Here is an 18027-nt window from a genome sequence, read left to right as displayed (position 1 = left end):
TGGTAATTCTATTTTTAATTTTTTGAGGAACTGCCATACTGTTTTCTGTAGCAACTATGCCATTTTATATTCCCACCAAGAGTTCACAAGGCTTAGTTCCAGTTTTTCCACATCTTCGCCAACACCTGCTATTTTCTGGGGTTTTTTGTTTCTTTGTTTGTTTTACAGTAGACATTGTAATGGATAATGGCTGTAGGGTAGTATATCTTGCTGTATTTGATTTACATTTTGATTAGTGATGTTGAACATTTGTGAATGTGTTTTAAACTACTGTACATCTAAGATGGTTAAGATGGTAAATTTTACGTTATGTGTATTTTACCAAAATTTTAGAAATTAGGAAAAAAGTAATCTATCATCAATGAAACACCAGTAATCAGAATCCCACACCATATAAAAAGCATTATAGACCATGACCAAATGTGATTTATTCCCAAAATACAAGAATGCTTCGACATATAAAAATCAATCAATGTAACGCATTAACAGAATGAAGCAGGGGAAAAACACATGATCATCTCAATTGACGCAGAGGAAGCAGCTCACAAAACCAAACACACTTTTATAATAAAAATATACGACAAACTAAAAATAGAAAGGAACTACTCAAACCTGATAAAAGCCATATATAAAAAACCCACCACTAACATCATATTCAATAGTGAAGGACTGAAGGTGTTTCCTCTAAGATCAAGAACAAGAGAAGGATGTCATTTTCATCACTTCCATTCAACACTATATTAAAAGTTTTAGCCAGGGCTAAATAAGGCAAGAAAAATAAATAAAGGTATTCAAATTGAGAAGGAAGAAATAAAATTAACTCTTCACAGATAACGTGATCTTATATGTAGAAAACTCCAAACATTCCACACTAAAAAGAAAAAAAAACTGTTAGAATAATAAATTCAATAAAGTTGGAGTACGCAAAATCAACACAGAGAAATCAGTTGTGTTTCTCTACACTAACAATTTAGAACAATGTGAAAAGGACTTCCCATGGTCATGAATTGAAAGATTTAGTATTGTTAAGATATCAATACTGAGTGGTCAATAGAGTCAACATAATCCTTACCAAAACCCCAATGATTTTTTTTTTGCAGAAATAGAAAAATCTATCCTATAATTCATAAGGAATCTCAATGCTGAATAGCCAAAACAATCCTGAAAAAGGTCTCACTTTCCAATTATGAAACTTAATAAAAAGTTACAGTAATCAAAACAGTGTGGCATAAAGATAGACATTTAGACCAGTGAAACAGAACAGATAACCTAGAAATAAATTTGTTCATATATGGCCAAATAATTTTTGATGAGGCTGACAAGATCATTCATTAAGAACACTATTTTCAAAAAGTAGTGCTGGGAAAACTGGATATTCACATGCAAAAGTATGAATTTGGACCCTTTACTAATACAAAAATTAACTCAAAATGGATCAAAGACCTAAGCATAAAAGCTAAACCTATAAAAACTCTTCAACAATTCTGTGCATCAAAAGACACTACCAACACAGTGAAAAGGCAACACATGGGATGGGAAAAATATTTGCAAAACATATTATGTTAGTAGGAATTGATATCTAGAATCTATAAATAACTCATACAACAACAACAACAACAGCTGACCTGATTAAAAATGGGCAAAGGACTTGAATAGAAATTTCTCCAAAGAAGATCTACAAATGGCCAATAAGCACACAAAAAGATGCTCAATATTACTAAGCATTAGGGAAATACAAATCAAAACTATAATGAAGGCCGGGCATGGTGGCTCACACCTATAATCCCAGCACTTTTAGAGGCTGAGACCGGCAGATCACCTCAAGTCAGGAGTTGGAGACCAGCCTGGCCAACATAGTGAAACCCCGTCTCTACTAAAAATACAAAAATTATCTGGGCATGGTGGTGCACACCTGTAATCCCAGCTACTCGGGAGGCTTAGACAGGAGATCGCTTGAACCTGGGAGGCAGAGGTTGCAGTAAGCCGAAATCGCGCCATTGTACTCCAGCCTGGGCAACACTCCATATCAAAAAAAAAAAAAAAACCCAACTATAATGATATTCTATTTTACCCATGTTAGAATGGCTACTATCAAAAAGACACAAAATACCAACCATTGGTGAGGATGTAAAAAACTGGAACCCCTGCAATATCCTGGTGGAAATGAGTGTAAAGTAAATATAAAACAGTATGGCAATTCTTCAAAAAATTAAAAATACAATTATATGGTCCAGCAATCCCACTTCTAGATCACACAAAAGAATTGAAAGCTGGGTCTCAAAGAGGTATTTGTGTACCCATGTTCATAACAGCATTATTCATAAGACTTAAAAAGTGAAAACAACCCTAATGTCCATTGATGGATAAATGAACAAAAGATGGTATAGATATAGAGTACTATCCAACCTTAAAAAGGAAGGAAATTCTGACACATGCTGCAACATAGATGAACACTGAAAATTCTATGCTAAGTGAAATAAGTCAGGCACAAAAAAGATATATACTGTATGATTCCACACATGAGTTACTTCGTCAAATTCAGAGACAGAAAGTAGAATGGTGGTTGCCCAAGACTGAGAGGAGGAAGGAATGCAGAGTTACTGTTTAATGGGTACAGAGTTTAAGTTTGGGAAGATGAAAAAGTTAGGGAAGTGGATGGTGGTACCAGCTGTGCAACAATGCCAATGTTCTTAATGCCACTGAAATTTACACTTAAAAAATGGTTAAAATGTTAAATTTTATGTTATGTATACTTTGCCACAATAAAAACACTGTTTTAATCTACAGTTTGGGGGCACTAAAACTTATAGAACTACAGTATTTTGTAAATTACATCTGGTACCAACTTGCTACAGTTACAATGCCTGCATATAGTTTACTGAATGCTTAGTGCTTCTTCACTTCCAACATTAGCTTTATGGTTTATAATTTCTATGTATATCACTGCCAGCTGCTCAAGTAACTGCACTTTCCCTGTTTCCTACATTGCTGTGGCTACCAAATCAAAAACTATAAAACCAAAAAGAACTATAATCATATTAAAATGTTTTAAAATTATTTTAAATGTAAATTTTTATCACTCCCTAACAAGAAATACTAATGTGGCTTGCAGGAAGTCAAGTGCAGAGACATATAATTAAACATTTCAAGGGCAACTATTAAACTACTACTAAACTCCGTGTGTGTGTGTGTGTGTGTGTGTGTGTGTGTGTGTGTGTGTGTTGGTGAGAAGGTTACTAGGAATGTTTACAGCTGTTAGCAAAGTGGTCCTGGCTATGGGACTGGGTTGTGGGAAAATTATATAAGGTATTAGACTTGAGAACTTTTTACCACACTTTAAAAAATCTCTACAGATTAAAAAAATACAATTATATCAACATATGAAAAGATCACATGAAATGGGTAAAGTTTCTCTAGGAAATTCAAAGTTCACAAACTTGGCTGTTTATGTAGAACTATTAAGCTACTTCTGAATTACTTTTTTGGGACATTTTCAATTAAACAATGCAGTTGTGGAACATTACTTTATATTGCATAGTACAGCAACCCAAATCACAGCACATTAGTATCATAAGAAATTAGTACTAAGGAATAAAAATGTGCCTAAGGTCCTTATCTATTTACCTCCCAAACACAGAAACTTCCCAACTAAGAAAATAGGAGAGAGTAGTGTATCACAAAATACCAAAAGCTTGAAATATTGCTTAGGCCTTTGGCTGACTTTACAAAACAGGCAAGATTTGAGGGTGTCACAAGAATACATTTCAGCTCCAGGAGTAATCAGTTTTGCTATTCATTTGTTCCACAAATATTTTTTATGTGCTTTGTAATTCATTTATACCACAAGTATTTTTTATAACGTCTATTACATGTAAAGTTCAGCGCTACTGCTTTGGAGATTGCGAAAAGGCTACTCTGGTATAACAGAAAAAAATGGTCTTGGATTGTGCTCAGATCCATCATCTGTCTAATCATAAAGTAAGTTATTTAACAGCCCTTATAAAGACTACTAGGAGGATAACTTGAGATACAGATGCAAGATCCCAGCACAGTATCTACACATTGTTCAACAGATACGTGCAGAACTTAAGAAAGATGACACAAACAAAAATTCTGGCCTCAGAAGCATACTATCTGTCACAGGAGATGAGAAATGAACACAATTTTAGTGCTAGGTAAAAAGCAATACACAAAAAGAATAAAATGTTTAAAGAATTCAACAAGGAAACAAGTACTTCACCTTGAGAAGAAGCAATCATTTGATCTGGGTCTAAAAGCACAGGGATGATTTGGCTATGCAGGGATCAGGAGAGAAAAAACAAGATGAATAATGTAAAAATGGAAAAACATTTAATTAAAAATGTATAACTGAGGAAATCATAGAGCATCAAAGAAAGACGAAGCAACTCCATTTGGCTACAAGATCTACGTGGAAGAATTTAGAAAGTTGAAAATTAAACGTAAACTGGAACCAGGGCTAGAATATAAATGGCATTCAATCTCAAATTAAGGCATTTGAAATAAAAGCATCTCAACTATGCTGAAGGAAGAAAACCTGGTGAAAGTACATAAAATAAATTAGAAGATGGAGAAAGGATATGTGGATAGACAGTCAGAAGGCTAATACAGCAGTCCAGGCAAGAGATACTAAAGACTTAACTACAGTAATAATAAGAACTGGAGAGCAAGGAAGTGATACGAGATTTGACTGCAATGGATTAACAGAAATGGTTGTTGGAAGCAAAGTAGAGGAACAATTACAAGATAACCTACATGACTGGAAAGATGAAGATATTGTTAATATAAATGGGGAAAAATATCAGCTAATGAGACTAGGAAGTCAAGTGCAACAAGAACTCCTCCATTATAGTGAAATTCTAACTTACTTTTACTTGCACATATGTGTGTCTGTAGATAAGACAGGTATACATATATTCACATAGATGCACTTTTGTTTTTTGCAGAAAGAATTATACACAAATAAATTGTACATAGCTTATAACTGGTATCTTGACAGTTTTGAAACTTGTCAGGAAAGAATGTTTAAACATAAGTAATAAAATGTAACAAATACTGAAAAAGTATATCTACTTTAGAGAAACAATACACTTAGACAAAGATAGTTTCTCTAAAGATAATCATATTCCATTCTATTCAACTCTGACACAAAGAACTAATTTTACTCATTATTGAAAAAGCTCTTTAATGCAATAAAAAAGAGTGTAATGTTTCAAAAGTTCAAGCCATAGTTTACACTTACTCTCTGTAACTCCCATTTCTCAATAAGGTGTTCCACTTCACCACCAAGAACTGTGGTGTTAGAGTCATTCAAGAGCAGGAATCCATTTTTTATGTCAACAATGCCTGAGAGCTTAACTTTAGTTCCAGGTGGTGTGTTCAGGCTAAAGCAAAGAGAAAAGTGTTAAAAACATATTGAAGCTGAGAACACATGGACACAGGGTGGGAAACAACACACACTGAGGCCTGTCAGGCAGTGGGGTAGTGGGAGGGAGAGCATTAGGAAAAACAGCTAATGCATGCTGGGCTTAATAGCTAGGTGATGGGTTGATAGGTGCAGAAAACCACCATGGCACATATCACCTATGTAACAAATCTGCACATCCTACACATGTACCCTGAAACTTAAAAAACAAAAACAAAAAAACACACACACATTTGAAGCTCTTTCCCAAAACTGGAATTCAGTCTTATATTATGACCTAATCAGGTTCTTCAAAATGCACTAACACCAAAACTAATTTTTCAGGAGGCTGACTATATCATATGAATAGACCACCAGAGAGGAAGTGAGAAGACCAGGAACAAGATTTTTTTTTTTTTTAAAAAGACAGAGCCTCCGTCACCCAAGCTCCTCAAGTGCAGTGGGCAGTGGCACAATTTTGACTCACTGAAACCTCTGTCTCCCAAGTTCAAGTGATTCTCCTGTCTCAGCCTTTCGAGTAGCTGGGATTACAGGCATGCGCCACCACGACCAGCTAATTTTTGTATTTTTAGGAGAGACAGGGTTTCACTATGTTGGCCAGGGTGGTCTCCAACTCATGACCTCAGGTGATCCACCTGCCTCAGCCTCCTAAAGTGCTAGCATTATATGCGTGAGCCACTGTACCTGGCCAAGATTGTCATTTTCTATCTCAATGACAAAGAAATGAGGTTTAGTCTTCACTTGCAAAAGAAAAAAAAAGGTGGACAATAACCACATGTCACTAAGCTGTGATAAAGACATGATAAATAGAATAAAAATATAAAATACTTTTTCAACTATGCTATGCTATATAAGATTTGACATTTTTTCCCTCTGAGCTTTAGCTGTGCACAGAAAAAATACTGTTTTTTTGTTACAAAGTTGAATTTCAATACCGAAGATATCTGACCAGTAATAAACCTAAAAATTTAACATCTATATGAGCCATAGTGATTTATACAAAATAATGCTCTTTTTTTGTTCACCATCAAGTCAAAGATCAAATGAAAGTTATTTATGCACTAACTTTAAAAGGATTTTTACATGCTAATTTTTAAGCTATTTATATACTAACTTTAGAAGAACATTTCTATAGTAGGCTAACTATCAGATTTGGGGCAAACATTACACCATGACTCTTCTTATAGAAAACCAGAGACAAAATGTTTACCCTCTTAACCCTCTGGCAAAGGAAAACAAGGAAAGAAATCCATGCTGTCACTTAGGTCTGTTCTAAAATAAAAGCATACACACCAAGCCCCACCCCATCTCTTCTCACATACAGCAAGAAGTACTGCAAATAGTACTTCTAAGTTAAATACTTAGGATAAATTAGAAAATTATTCTGAAATGGCTTTGCATTGTTCACATCTTAAAACCTCACAAAATTCACCACATGCTAATATATGCAAGAGCAAATCAGTAAGAATGCTAATATCACTGGCCTTTTTTGGAGATAATTAATAAAATAATTATTAACAAGAAGAAATAGAGGATGTCTGATTTTAAAGCTTCAAAGACCCCATACAAAGATAGATTATATATTAAAAATTATTCTGTACATTTTGCATATATACAATTTTTATACATCAATGCTATCTCAATAAAGCAATTAAAAAATTATTTTGAGGGCCCCAAGCTTAATAATTTTTAGTGATCAATCACAACTGACAAAACAAATGGTCATGAACAGCCTTACCTAACCTAACCCTTAAGTAGAGAGCTGTGGTGGTAAATGTAGTAACCATCTATTACCGTTCAAGATCAGCAACAGCTGAATACAATTACGATAGTGAAGAAGCGTTCCCAATTCCAGACAATCAGCAAATTCAGATTTTCATAACTCTTACAGTCAATGTACAAGGATAAATAAAAATAAGCACCAAGGACACCAGGCTACTGTACTCTTTACCTCCAAAGAAATTGCTAATGAATTAGATCATTTACCTAAGACCTATGTAGTCAAGTTATTTGAAGCTGGACCTACAATTTCACTGAAACAATTGATAGTCTGACCAGATTAAATTCAAGTTCTATTCCCACAAAAGGAATTAGGGGCTAAATTTTTATTTTTGTGTTGTCATAATTATACATATTTTGGGGGTACGTGTGATATTTTGACACATATATACAATGTGTAATGATCAAATCACGGTAAAAATGAGATATCTATTACCTCAAACATTTATCTTTTCTTTGCGAGAACATTACGAATCTACTCTTCTATTTATTTTGGAATATTCAATAAATTACTGTTAACTATAGTCACCCTATTATGCCACTGAACACTAAATCTTATTCCTTCTATCTAACTGTACTTTTGTACCCATTAACCAACCCCTCCTTATCATTCACTCCCCACTATCCTTCCTGGCTGCCATTTTACTATCTCCAGGAGATCAATTTTTTTTAGTTCCCACATGAATGAGAACATGCAATATTTGTCTTTCTGTGCCTGGTTTATTTCACTTAATACAATGCTCTCCAGTTCTATCCCTGTTGTTGCAAATGACAAGATTTCATTCTTTTTTATGGCGGAATAATATTCCATTGTGTGTGTGTGTGTGTGTGTGTGTGTATACACACACATATACATACATACATATCATGTTTTCTTTATCCATTCAACCAATGATGCACACTTAGGTTGATTCCATATCGTGGGTATTGTGAATAGCGCTACAATAAAAATGGGAGGGCAGATGCTTCCTCAATATGCTGACTTCCTTTCTTTTGAATATATATCCAGCAGTCAGACTGCTGTGTCATATGGTATTTCTATTTTTAGTTTCCTTAGGAACCGCCATACCGTTTTCCATGGTGGTTGCACTAATTTACATTCCGATCAGTGGTGTTTGAGCATTCCCCTTTCTCTGCATCCTCAACAGCATTTGCTATTGTCTTAGTCTATTTGTGTTGCTATAAAGGAATACCTGAGGCTGGGTAATTTATAAAGAAAGGTTTATTTGGCTCATAGTTCTGCAGACTGTACAAGCAGCATGGCATCAGCATCCAATTCTGGTGAGAGTTTCAGGTTGCTTCCACTCATGGCAGAAGGCAAAGGGGTATATGCAGATCACATGAAAAGAGCAGCAAAAGAGAAAAGAGGGAGGTGCCAGGCTCTTTTTAACAACCAGCGCCCGCAGGAAGTAATAAAGAACTCACTCACTGCAAGGATGGCACCAAGCCATTAATGAGGGCTCTGCCCCTCCATGACCTAAATACTTCCCACTAGGCCCCACCTCCAACACTGGGGATCAAATTCCAATATAGGGTTTAGAGGGTCAAATATCCAAACTATAGCAGTTATCTTCTGTCTTTTTGATAATAGGCATTCTAACTGTGTGAGATGATCTCTCATTGTAGTTTTAGTGATGCTGAGCATTTTTTCATATGCCTGTTGGCCATGTGTATGTCTTCTTTTGCGAAATGTCTATTCAGGTCTTTTATCAATTTTTAATTGGATTTTTTGTTTGTTTTTTTGTTTTTTGCTATTGAGTTATTTGAGCTCCTTATATATTCTGGATATTAATCCCTTGTCAAATGGATAGTTTGCAAATATTTTCTCCCATTCTGTAGTTAGTCTCCTCACTTTGTTCATTGTTTCCCCTGCTGTGCAGAAGCTTTTTAGTTTGATTTAATCCCAATTTTCTATTTTTACTTATGTTGCCTATGTTTTTGAGGTCTTATCCAAAAAATTTTTGCCCAGACGAATGTCTTGAAGCATTTCCCCAATGTTTTCTTCTAGTAATTTCATAGTTTTAGATCTTTTTTTTTTTTTTTTTTTTGAGCCAGAATTTTGCTCTTGTCACACCGACTGGAGCGCAATGGTGTGTTCTCAGCTCACTGCAAACTCTGCCTCCTGGGTTCAAGCGATTCTCCTGCTTCGGCCTCCCAAGTATCTGAGATTACAGGTGTGTGCCACCATGTTTCACCATGTTGGCCCAGCTAGTCTTGAACTCTTGATCTCAGGTGATCTGCCCGTCTTGACTTCCCAAAGTGCTGGCATTACAGGCATGAGTCACCATGCCCAGCCACATTTAGGTTGATTTTTGTATATGGTGAGAGATGGGAATTTCATTCTTCTACATATGCTAGTTTTCCTAGCAGCATTTATTAAAGAGACTATCCTTTTGCCAATGTATGTTCTTGATGCCTTTGTTGAAAGTGAGTTGGCTGTAAGTATGTGGATTTATTTCTGGGTTCTCTATTCTGTTCCATTGGTCTATGTGTCTGTTTTTATGCCAGTACCATGCTGTTTTGGTTACTATAGATTTGTAGTGTAGTTTGAAATCAAGTAACGTGATACCTCCAGCTTTGTTCTTTTTACTCAGGGACTAAAATTTTAATACAATTTTTACTATCACCTTCAGAACCATAATTAATTCTTATTCAGAAAGTATATTTTGGTTAATATTTTCATTGGCACCCAAAGGTTCCTTTAATCTCACTTCATTGTAATAATAATCATAATAAAAAAACCTAGCAAGGGGCAGGGCAGGAGGTAGGACAGAAAAGTAGAAACAAGCACCGCAGAGAAATGCAAAGCCCATGTAAGGTAACACATCCGTATTAGCACCTGGTTTATCCCATCTAGAGAGTTGTTTCACCTTCCTTCTAAGATAACTATAAACTTATTTTGTATAATGTCTTCCAAATTGTTTACCTGTAAGAACTATTTTGTCAGCTGCCATTTTTACAGCACCAAAAGTAGGCATGCTGCTTCAATGATGAGTGAAGAGCATACGACGATAATTTTTTCAGTTTTCAAGCTGCAATAAATTCAACAAGGGATGACAGTAGACAGCACTGGGCAGATTGGGCAGTGACACTCAGGGCTGACCTTGTGTTTTTATTCCTCAGAGAAATATACAGCCATAAAATCAGAGAATGAGCCATTACATGGGAAGTCTTTCTTCTGAGTCATCTGTGAGCTCCCTTGCAAGGGGTGTGACTGAATTCGTCATAGGAATTTGAAAAGCTGTTTCTACACAAAAGTACAAATCCTACTCTTCAAAAAGAAGACAATATAATCACAATGTCAACAAATCTCCCTTTGTATACAGAAATCAACATTTTCAACAAACATATCTTCTGAGGAGGGGGCCTCATTTACCAGAGGCAGACACCAGATGAAAGAAGAAAAAAGAAGGGAAATCACTGAAAAGGTCATACAAGGCCTCAACCTACCACATTTCCTCTTGCATACCCACTGTTCTAAATCACCTAAGCTCCACCAAATGTAACTTCTCACTCTTTCTGTTGTCAGAACACTGTGTCTCTGCATGTGCTATTCCCTCCCTGCACCTTAAAATACCTACTCATATTTTAACCCCACTCCTGGTTACCCCAGGCAGAAGTAATTTTCGAGACTCTTAGTCCTTTCAGTTTATATATGTCTTACAATATTTGTATGCCTACGTGCCTACTTAATTAGCATATGAGCTACTAAGAGGCTGAAATCTAAACCTCATTTACCTTTGTACCTCCAGCACTGGATTAAAGGGCTGGAACACCTGATAAATGCCTGCTCAAGAGAAAAGTATGGTATACAAGTTTATATTAAGTGAAAAAGCTTAGAGGAGCCCGAGCTGCAAACGTGAGTGTATAAAATGACAAAGAAGACCAAAAAAGGCAGGTGGGAGGAGGGCTGCAAATGTCTAGTGAAACTTTCCACCTCAGAAAACAGAGCTCAGAATGGCCAAATGGAAATATCAAGAATAGAGGGGACAATTTCCCTTCCTTCTCATTGTTTTCGTCCATTCCACTGGGCATGGCTCTAAAAGTTTCTTATTAAAATAACCAAACAAAGGGTTTGGAAAATCATTCTCAATGATTTCCTAGGAAATGACTAAAGTCAATCACAAACCTCCCTGACTTCAATCATTTCCTAGGAAAATTTATTAGCCTATAAAACTCTGCAAGAACATTAAACAGTGTGATGAACACACTATTATACACACAGCTACTGAACTGTCAAGGATGAAACCGTATTTTTAAAAATTCTGTTTGTTCTAACAATTGAGTGACCTAAAGTATCTGACAAAACTGAAAAGATTACTTTCATTTTATAATTAACATTCAATCAAGAAGTAACTATATACTTAACTATTTTTTAATTTATTTTTATTTTATATATATATATTTTTGAGACACAGTCCCACTGTCACCCAGGCTGAAGTGCAATGGCATGATCTCAGCTCACTGCAACCTCCGCCTACCAGGTTCAAGCTATTCTCCCACCTCAGCCTCCCAAGTAGCTGGGATTACCGGCACCCGCCATCATGCCTGGCTAATTCTTGTATTTTGTAGAGACAGGGTTTCACCACATTGGTCAGGCTGGTCTTGAACTCCTGACCTCGGGTGATCCGTCCTCCTTGGCCTCCCAAAGTGCTGGGATTACAGGCTTGAGCCACCACGCCTGGCCATATATTCTTAACTATTTTTATACAGGTGAAGCAGAAATGCAGAAAAGCTCTATAATTTCATCTGAAAAACTGTAACACACAATTAAGGGTCCATTCCTACTTTTCAAAATTCTTAAGTTATTCCAATTGAATAGCACCTTCAACATTCTGTAACAAATACACAAAATAAAGTGCCAATCACCTTATTTTTGACATATAACTAAATTCTACTGCTGTGCAACTTATATGACCATCAGTCATCTGTAATCGCAGCATCCTTGGTGCAGCCTGAGATTCTTCATTATCCTTTGGTGCAGCAACATTGCGAATTTTTTGAATTTGCAAAACACATGGACCTTCGAGCTGTCAAAACAGAAAAGAATAAAAATCACTTTCTAGTCATGAAACTCTATTCAGGGCTGTGTTTTCATTTATAGTGTTTCTCTTTTCCTTAATAGTCATGCTTTATGATTTATAATAACTTCAATTAAGATTGAAACTGAAATTATATATTATCAAGTTTTTTCTTTGTTTTGGTATTAAAAGAGAAAACTTCAAAAAGGTCTCCTGAAGAACAATTTTGTTTTAATAATTCTGAATTCATTTTCAGAAGGTAATGAGAAAAGAAAACCCTAGGAAAACAGTTATATTTCTGGATGAAAGGTATATTTATTGCTGTTGTTAGTCTTATGCACTCTAAATCATACCCATAAATCCCACTTCTCCCTCCTTTTACATTAAGGGACACCTTGAAAATAAAGAACTTTGCAGTTTTTTTAAGGGAATCAAATTTATGGCAGCAGTCCAAAAGAATGCTTTCTGGACCGGGTGTGGTAGCTCACACCTGTAATCCCAGCACTTTGGGAGGCTGAGGCAGGTGGATTACCTGAGGTCAGGAGCTTGTGACCAGCCGGGCCAACATGGTGAATCCCCGTCTCTACTAAAAATACAAAAATTAGCTGGGTATGGTGGCATGCACCTGTAATCCCAGCTACTTGGGAGGCTGAGGCAGAAGAATCACTTGAATCCAGGAAATGGAAGTTGCAGTGAGCCGAGATCAAGCCATTGCACTGCAGCCTGGATGACAGAGCGAGACTCCGTCTCAACATAACAACAACAAAAGAGTGTTTTCTGTTCAGAGACATCAAGTTTAAAGTGCTCCCTCTCCTGGTATACATGAAGCATACAATACCACCAAAACTAAAAAGTTGAAGAAGTATGAGTTGTAATTGACATATTTTCACATTTTCCTTTTTAAAATAAAAGCTTTAATTTAACTTCGATATTAAATCTAATGCTGTATTATATGTGTTGGCCAAATTTCAATCAAAGATAAAAATAAAACAAATATACTTAGAGCAAAGTTGAGAAATAACAGTAAAATCTGCTTACGTGTCTGAAAAATAAATTTAACTAAAGTGGCAACTTCTACATCTTTAAGAAGTATCATACCTTAGGGGAAAAAGGCTGTTTTAAAAATAGGCTTTTAAGTAAAATCTTTCTGTGCATATTAATTTATATTTTCAGCAAAGAGAAATGTGAAATGATAGACAAATATTTACACTACATTTCCTAAGCAAGCATGTTCCTAAGTTGAAAAATTTCTACTTCATATTTATCAGTATTTTGCCTAAAAAAGGAGTAATTTTGTTATTATAAATTTAGGCCTAGAGAACATAATTGGAAAAGATAATCTAAAATTTCATCTAATTTTCACTTACGAAAAAAAATTCCAAGTTGAAGCAAGTCCGAAACTGTTAACAAGTATAGATAAGCTGCTAATTCAGGATGAACTTTTTATTTGGCTTTTGTTAATGCCATTAAAATAAGGACATTTAAATTAAATCACAGGCATGTTATGGTTATTATAGCTCATAATTCTGTTTATTTTGGTATCCCATATTTTTAGCCTAGGCATTGACAAATATCTAGCCTATGCTGTCCAATACAATCCTCCAGCCACATGTAGCTATTTAAATTTTCACTTAAAATTAAGTGAAATTAAAAATTGTTCAATCGTACTAGCCATATTTCAAGTGTTCTATATAGGGAGAGCACAGAGTTAGACCACTTTCATCATTGCAAAAAAACCATCACACAGTTAGTGATGATCTAGGCCTACATGTTCCAAAATGAGACTCATGCATCCTAGGCACCGCACTTCCATTCAAATGTAGGAGGGAAACATTTGTTTTTATTTAATGTTTAGTAGTCAAAAAAATCCAGCTTTACCAATATCCGATATCTGGAGCAACCATGGCACCCTTATTCAATCCATACAACACAGGTCACTAGGCATCTTCATGGAATTTTGGGAGTTCTACGTCCCCTGGGTGTTGGCATGACACCTTCTCTTGTTTGCTTTCAATGTGTTGAAAAACTGCCTTTTCTTTGTACAGTTAAATGGACATATGTATTACATTACCTAGTTTTACTTACTATTGCTCACAAAGTGGACATGTCACTTTAAAAGATTCTGTCAAAGGAACACAAATTGAAGACAATGCCATCGATGCAAACACAGGGCAGGAATAGGACTATTTTGGTGATCTCCTACATCTGGTTGACTATGAGAACAAAGATCTGGGGAATGAAGGATAAGGAGGAACACCTGCCCCCAAATGCCGATTTCCAAGCAAGCAGCAAGTTTACTTATTTAATTAATCCAACTCCTGGCCTCTCCACCTCTTTTAGTGGGTTAAATAGTGGCTCCACCAAAAGACAAGTCCACCTAGAACCTATAAATGTGACCTCGTTTGGGAACAAGGCTCTTTTCAGATGTAATTAAGGTAAGGATCTAAAGATGAGAACACTGTGAATTACAGTGGGCCCTAAAGCCAATGACGAGTGTCCTTAGAAGAGAAGGGGAAACAAACACAGACAGACAGAGTATAAAGACCATTTGAAAATGAAGGCAGAAATTAAAGTTATGCATCTACAAGCCAAAAAAGGCCAAGGACTGCTACAGCTACCAAAAGCTAGGTGAGAAGCATGAAACTGATACTCCCTCAAAGCCTCCAAAAGGAACCAACCCTGCTGACACTTTAATTTTAAACTTCTGGCCTACAAAACTGTGAGAAAATAAATTTCCATTGTTTTATAGCCACCAAGTTTGTGGTAATTTGTTACAGCAGCCTCAGATAACTACTATACCCACTTATGGAATGAGTTAGCTGATTGTGAAGAAAATACTGTATATTGGCCTCAGCCTTACTCATCTTCCTCTTGAGATCTAGCCTAGCTAGGGAACATGAGGGAGGGGGCACTTATTCAGCCTCCTCACCGGATTGGCACTTCTACGAGTGAGTGTACAAGCCTACATGTTCTGTGGTTCAGTTAATGCGTCCATTTGGCTGTCCCACTAAGCCACATCTTCAAAATACATTTTAATCAGTAATAAAGTTATTTTGGCCCACATATGCCACTCTTGTACTTGTTAACTGGTTCAAAAGCAAAGTAGAAAGGAGGTATTATTTATTAGATCCTCCTGAGAAACCCACAGATTTTACAGAATCTCTGGTCACTTCTTAATTTGAATCATCAAGCCTTAAGTTAGTAATTCCACAATTCAGAAATATTCTATGAGTAAACCAGTAAATATAACGATTTTTTTCATTATTCTGCTTACAATATTCAGTTTCTTATACTCTGTAGTTAAAACATAGGGAAGTAATGGACCTAGATAAAATATACATAATAAAATTTTTTAAATGTTATGGTTCTAAGATCCTAAATCCTGAATCTAAAATCATCTTAAGGCTGGGTACGGTGACTCACACCTGTAATCTCAGCACTTTGGAGGATGGAGGTGGGTGGCTCGCTTGAACCCAGGAGTTTGAGACCAGCCTGGGCAACATAGGGAGACCCCATCTCTACAAAAAATACAAAAATTAGCCAAGCGTGGTGGTGTGTGCTTGTAGCCGCAGCTACTTGGGAGGCTGAGATGGCAGGATCTCTTGAGCCTGGGAGGTGGAGGCTACAGTGAACCACGATTGCGCCACTACACTCTGGCCCAGGTGACACACACACACACAAAAAGGTGTCTCAAAAAAAATCATCTAAAACATCCACAAAAATAGACAAGAATTAATTTCTAAAACTTTCTTCAACTACTGTTAAGAGCAACTCCAAAGTAAAAAAAATACCAATTTCAAATGAAAATAATAAAAAGGATTAATCTTGATCACCCAAGTCTTCTTTAATGTCTGATTTTCTCTTTTGTATTAGTAATAAGAAACAATCAAAAGAAATTACTCTAAAAAATTTTAGTGGCTTAGAAAGATGTATCATTGCACCTCCAGGTAAGCATGTCTAACTCTAATAAACAATATTAAGTATCTGCTAGAAATATTCTCTCAGGCCATTAATCCAGGCATCATTCCTTCTTCTCCTGAGGTAGACGAATACCTCTGTCATCTAAACTCCTAACTAGTCATACCAACTGATATGAAATATCAGATTTAAATGGTTGTGTTAATTTATTAATTTATTGATCATACTAAATAACATTCTTGTGTATCAATCAGACTTCAAAGTTTGGATGACAGGGGACTAATTCTCTACAGTATAATCACATCTGGATAAACATTTAAAACAATTTTTTTTCTTAACTCTAGAAACCATTTAAGACATTTAACCTGAAAATACATGCCAGCCATTTATTTTTGTAATTTTTTTTTTTTTTTTTTGAGACGTAGTCTCACTCTGTCACCCAGGCTGGAGTGCAATGGCTTGATCTCGGCTCACTGCAACCTCCGCCTCCCAGGTTCAAGTGATTCTCCTTCCTCAGCCTCCCTAGTAGCTGGGATTACAGGTGTGAGCAACCACACCCAGCTAATTTTTCTATCTTTTTTAGTAGAGATGGGTTTCACCATGTTGGCCAGGCTGGTCTCAAACTCTGGACCTCAGGTGATCCACCCACCTTGGCCTTCTAAAGTGCTGGGATTACAGGCGTGGGCAACCATACCTGGCCTGTTTTTGTAATCTTATTAATTCTCTTGAGAAAGAAATTTCTCAATCTGTATACCTAACAACATAAGCATCACACTCTCCATCAACCCTAGAAACAAACCATACACCCAAAAGGAATATATGAGTGTGATTCAGTTCCAATCGATGTTCCACCATTATTGCAAAGTAGATTAAAATTAAGAGAAAATGAAATAGTTTCATCTTCCATAGTTCTTTTATCTACTTAAAGTCTTAATTCATTTCCTTCTCTACCCCATCACTACTTCCAAAAGCATTTCCAGTGGCTTCAGGGGAGATTTCCTAGGGATCATTTTTTCATCCATTCTTTTACTTCAAGGGAGGTTTTTGACTAAATTATTCACATCTTTACCTTAAGGCCCATTGCCCTTAACAGGGCAATGTTTCAAGAAAGCTGCCTTGGAAGAAGAAATACTAATTCTGCCTATAGCTGCTTTAAAAGCCTGAAAGATAAGCTTTAAATAGCACTTATGATGACCTCTTTTTTACCTACTTTCTCTGTCAAAACATCTCTTAGTATCATTTCAACACAATTTGACTTTAATAAATAAATATAAGCCAGGTGTGGTGGCACACGCCTGTAATCTCAGCACTTTGGGCGGCTGAGGTGGGCAGATCACCTGAGGTCAGGAGTTCGAGACTAGCCTGACCAACATGGTGAAACCCCATCTCTACTAAAAATACAAAATTAGCCGGGCGTGGTGGCAGGCGCCTGTAATCCCAGCTACTTGGGAGGCTGAGGCAGGAGAATCGCTTAAATCCGGGAAGGAGAGGTTGCAGTGAGCCGAGATCACGCCACTGCACTCCAGCCTGGGCAACAAGAGCAAGACTCCGTCTCAATCAATCAATCAACCAATCAATCAATAGAGGTGGGATAGGAAGAGAGAAAAAAATAAAGTCTGATTTGTCACATACACCCTGTACCATTCTACGTATGGTATCAGACCCAAGAAAACAAAAATAAAAAAAAAAAGAAATATACATTGTTAGAAATTTCAGAAACATTCCCAATGTCATCCATGTACGCATCTAGGGTGAACCCCAATTTGGGCTACATTTCCCTCCAAAGAAGATGTTTGCTTCTGGCAGTAACAACACTGCAACTAAGAGTTTCAGCTTTGGGCTGGTGGCCAAGGGGCAAAGTTAACC

The 18027-nt window shown here is 36.4% G+C and overlaps 1 protein-coding gene across 11 annotated transcripts in view; it reads right to left on the bottom strand.

Annotated features, from left to right (window-relative positions):
• TDRD3 (tudor domain containing 3) overlaps positions 1–18027 on the bottom strand; it is a 181674-nt gene that overhangs the window by 103798 nt on the left and 59849 nt on the right. For all 11 annotated transcript variants that reach the window (XM_008950652.5, XM_003825323.6, XM_063595787.1 and 8 more), the window contains 2 exons: positions 12092–12252; positions 5261–5402 (listed from right to left, as the gene is read on the bottom strand). In XM_008950652.5, the coding sequence (XP_008948900.4) occupies positions 5261–5402; positions 12092–12252 (303 nt within the window). The remainder of the gene's footprint in view (positions 1–5260; positions 5403–12091; positions 12253–18027) is intronic.

This window comes from Pan paniscus, chromosome 14 (genome assembly GCF_029289425.2).
Source record: "Pan paniscus chromosome 14, NHGRI_mPanPan1-v2.0_pri, whole genome shotgun sequence".
Lineage (NCBI taxonomy): Eukaryota > Metazoa > Chordata > Mammalia > Primates > Hominidae > Pan > Pan paniscus.
Note: the sequence above shows the minus strand (reverse complement) of the source record. Positions and strands in the feature narration are given on the sequence as shown.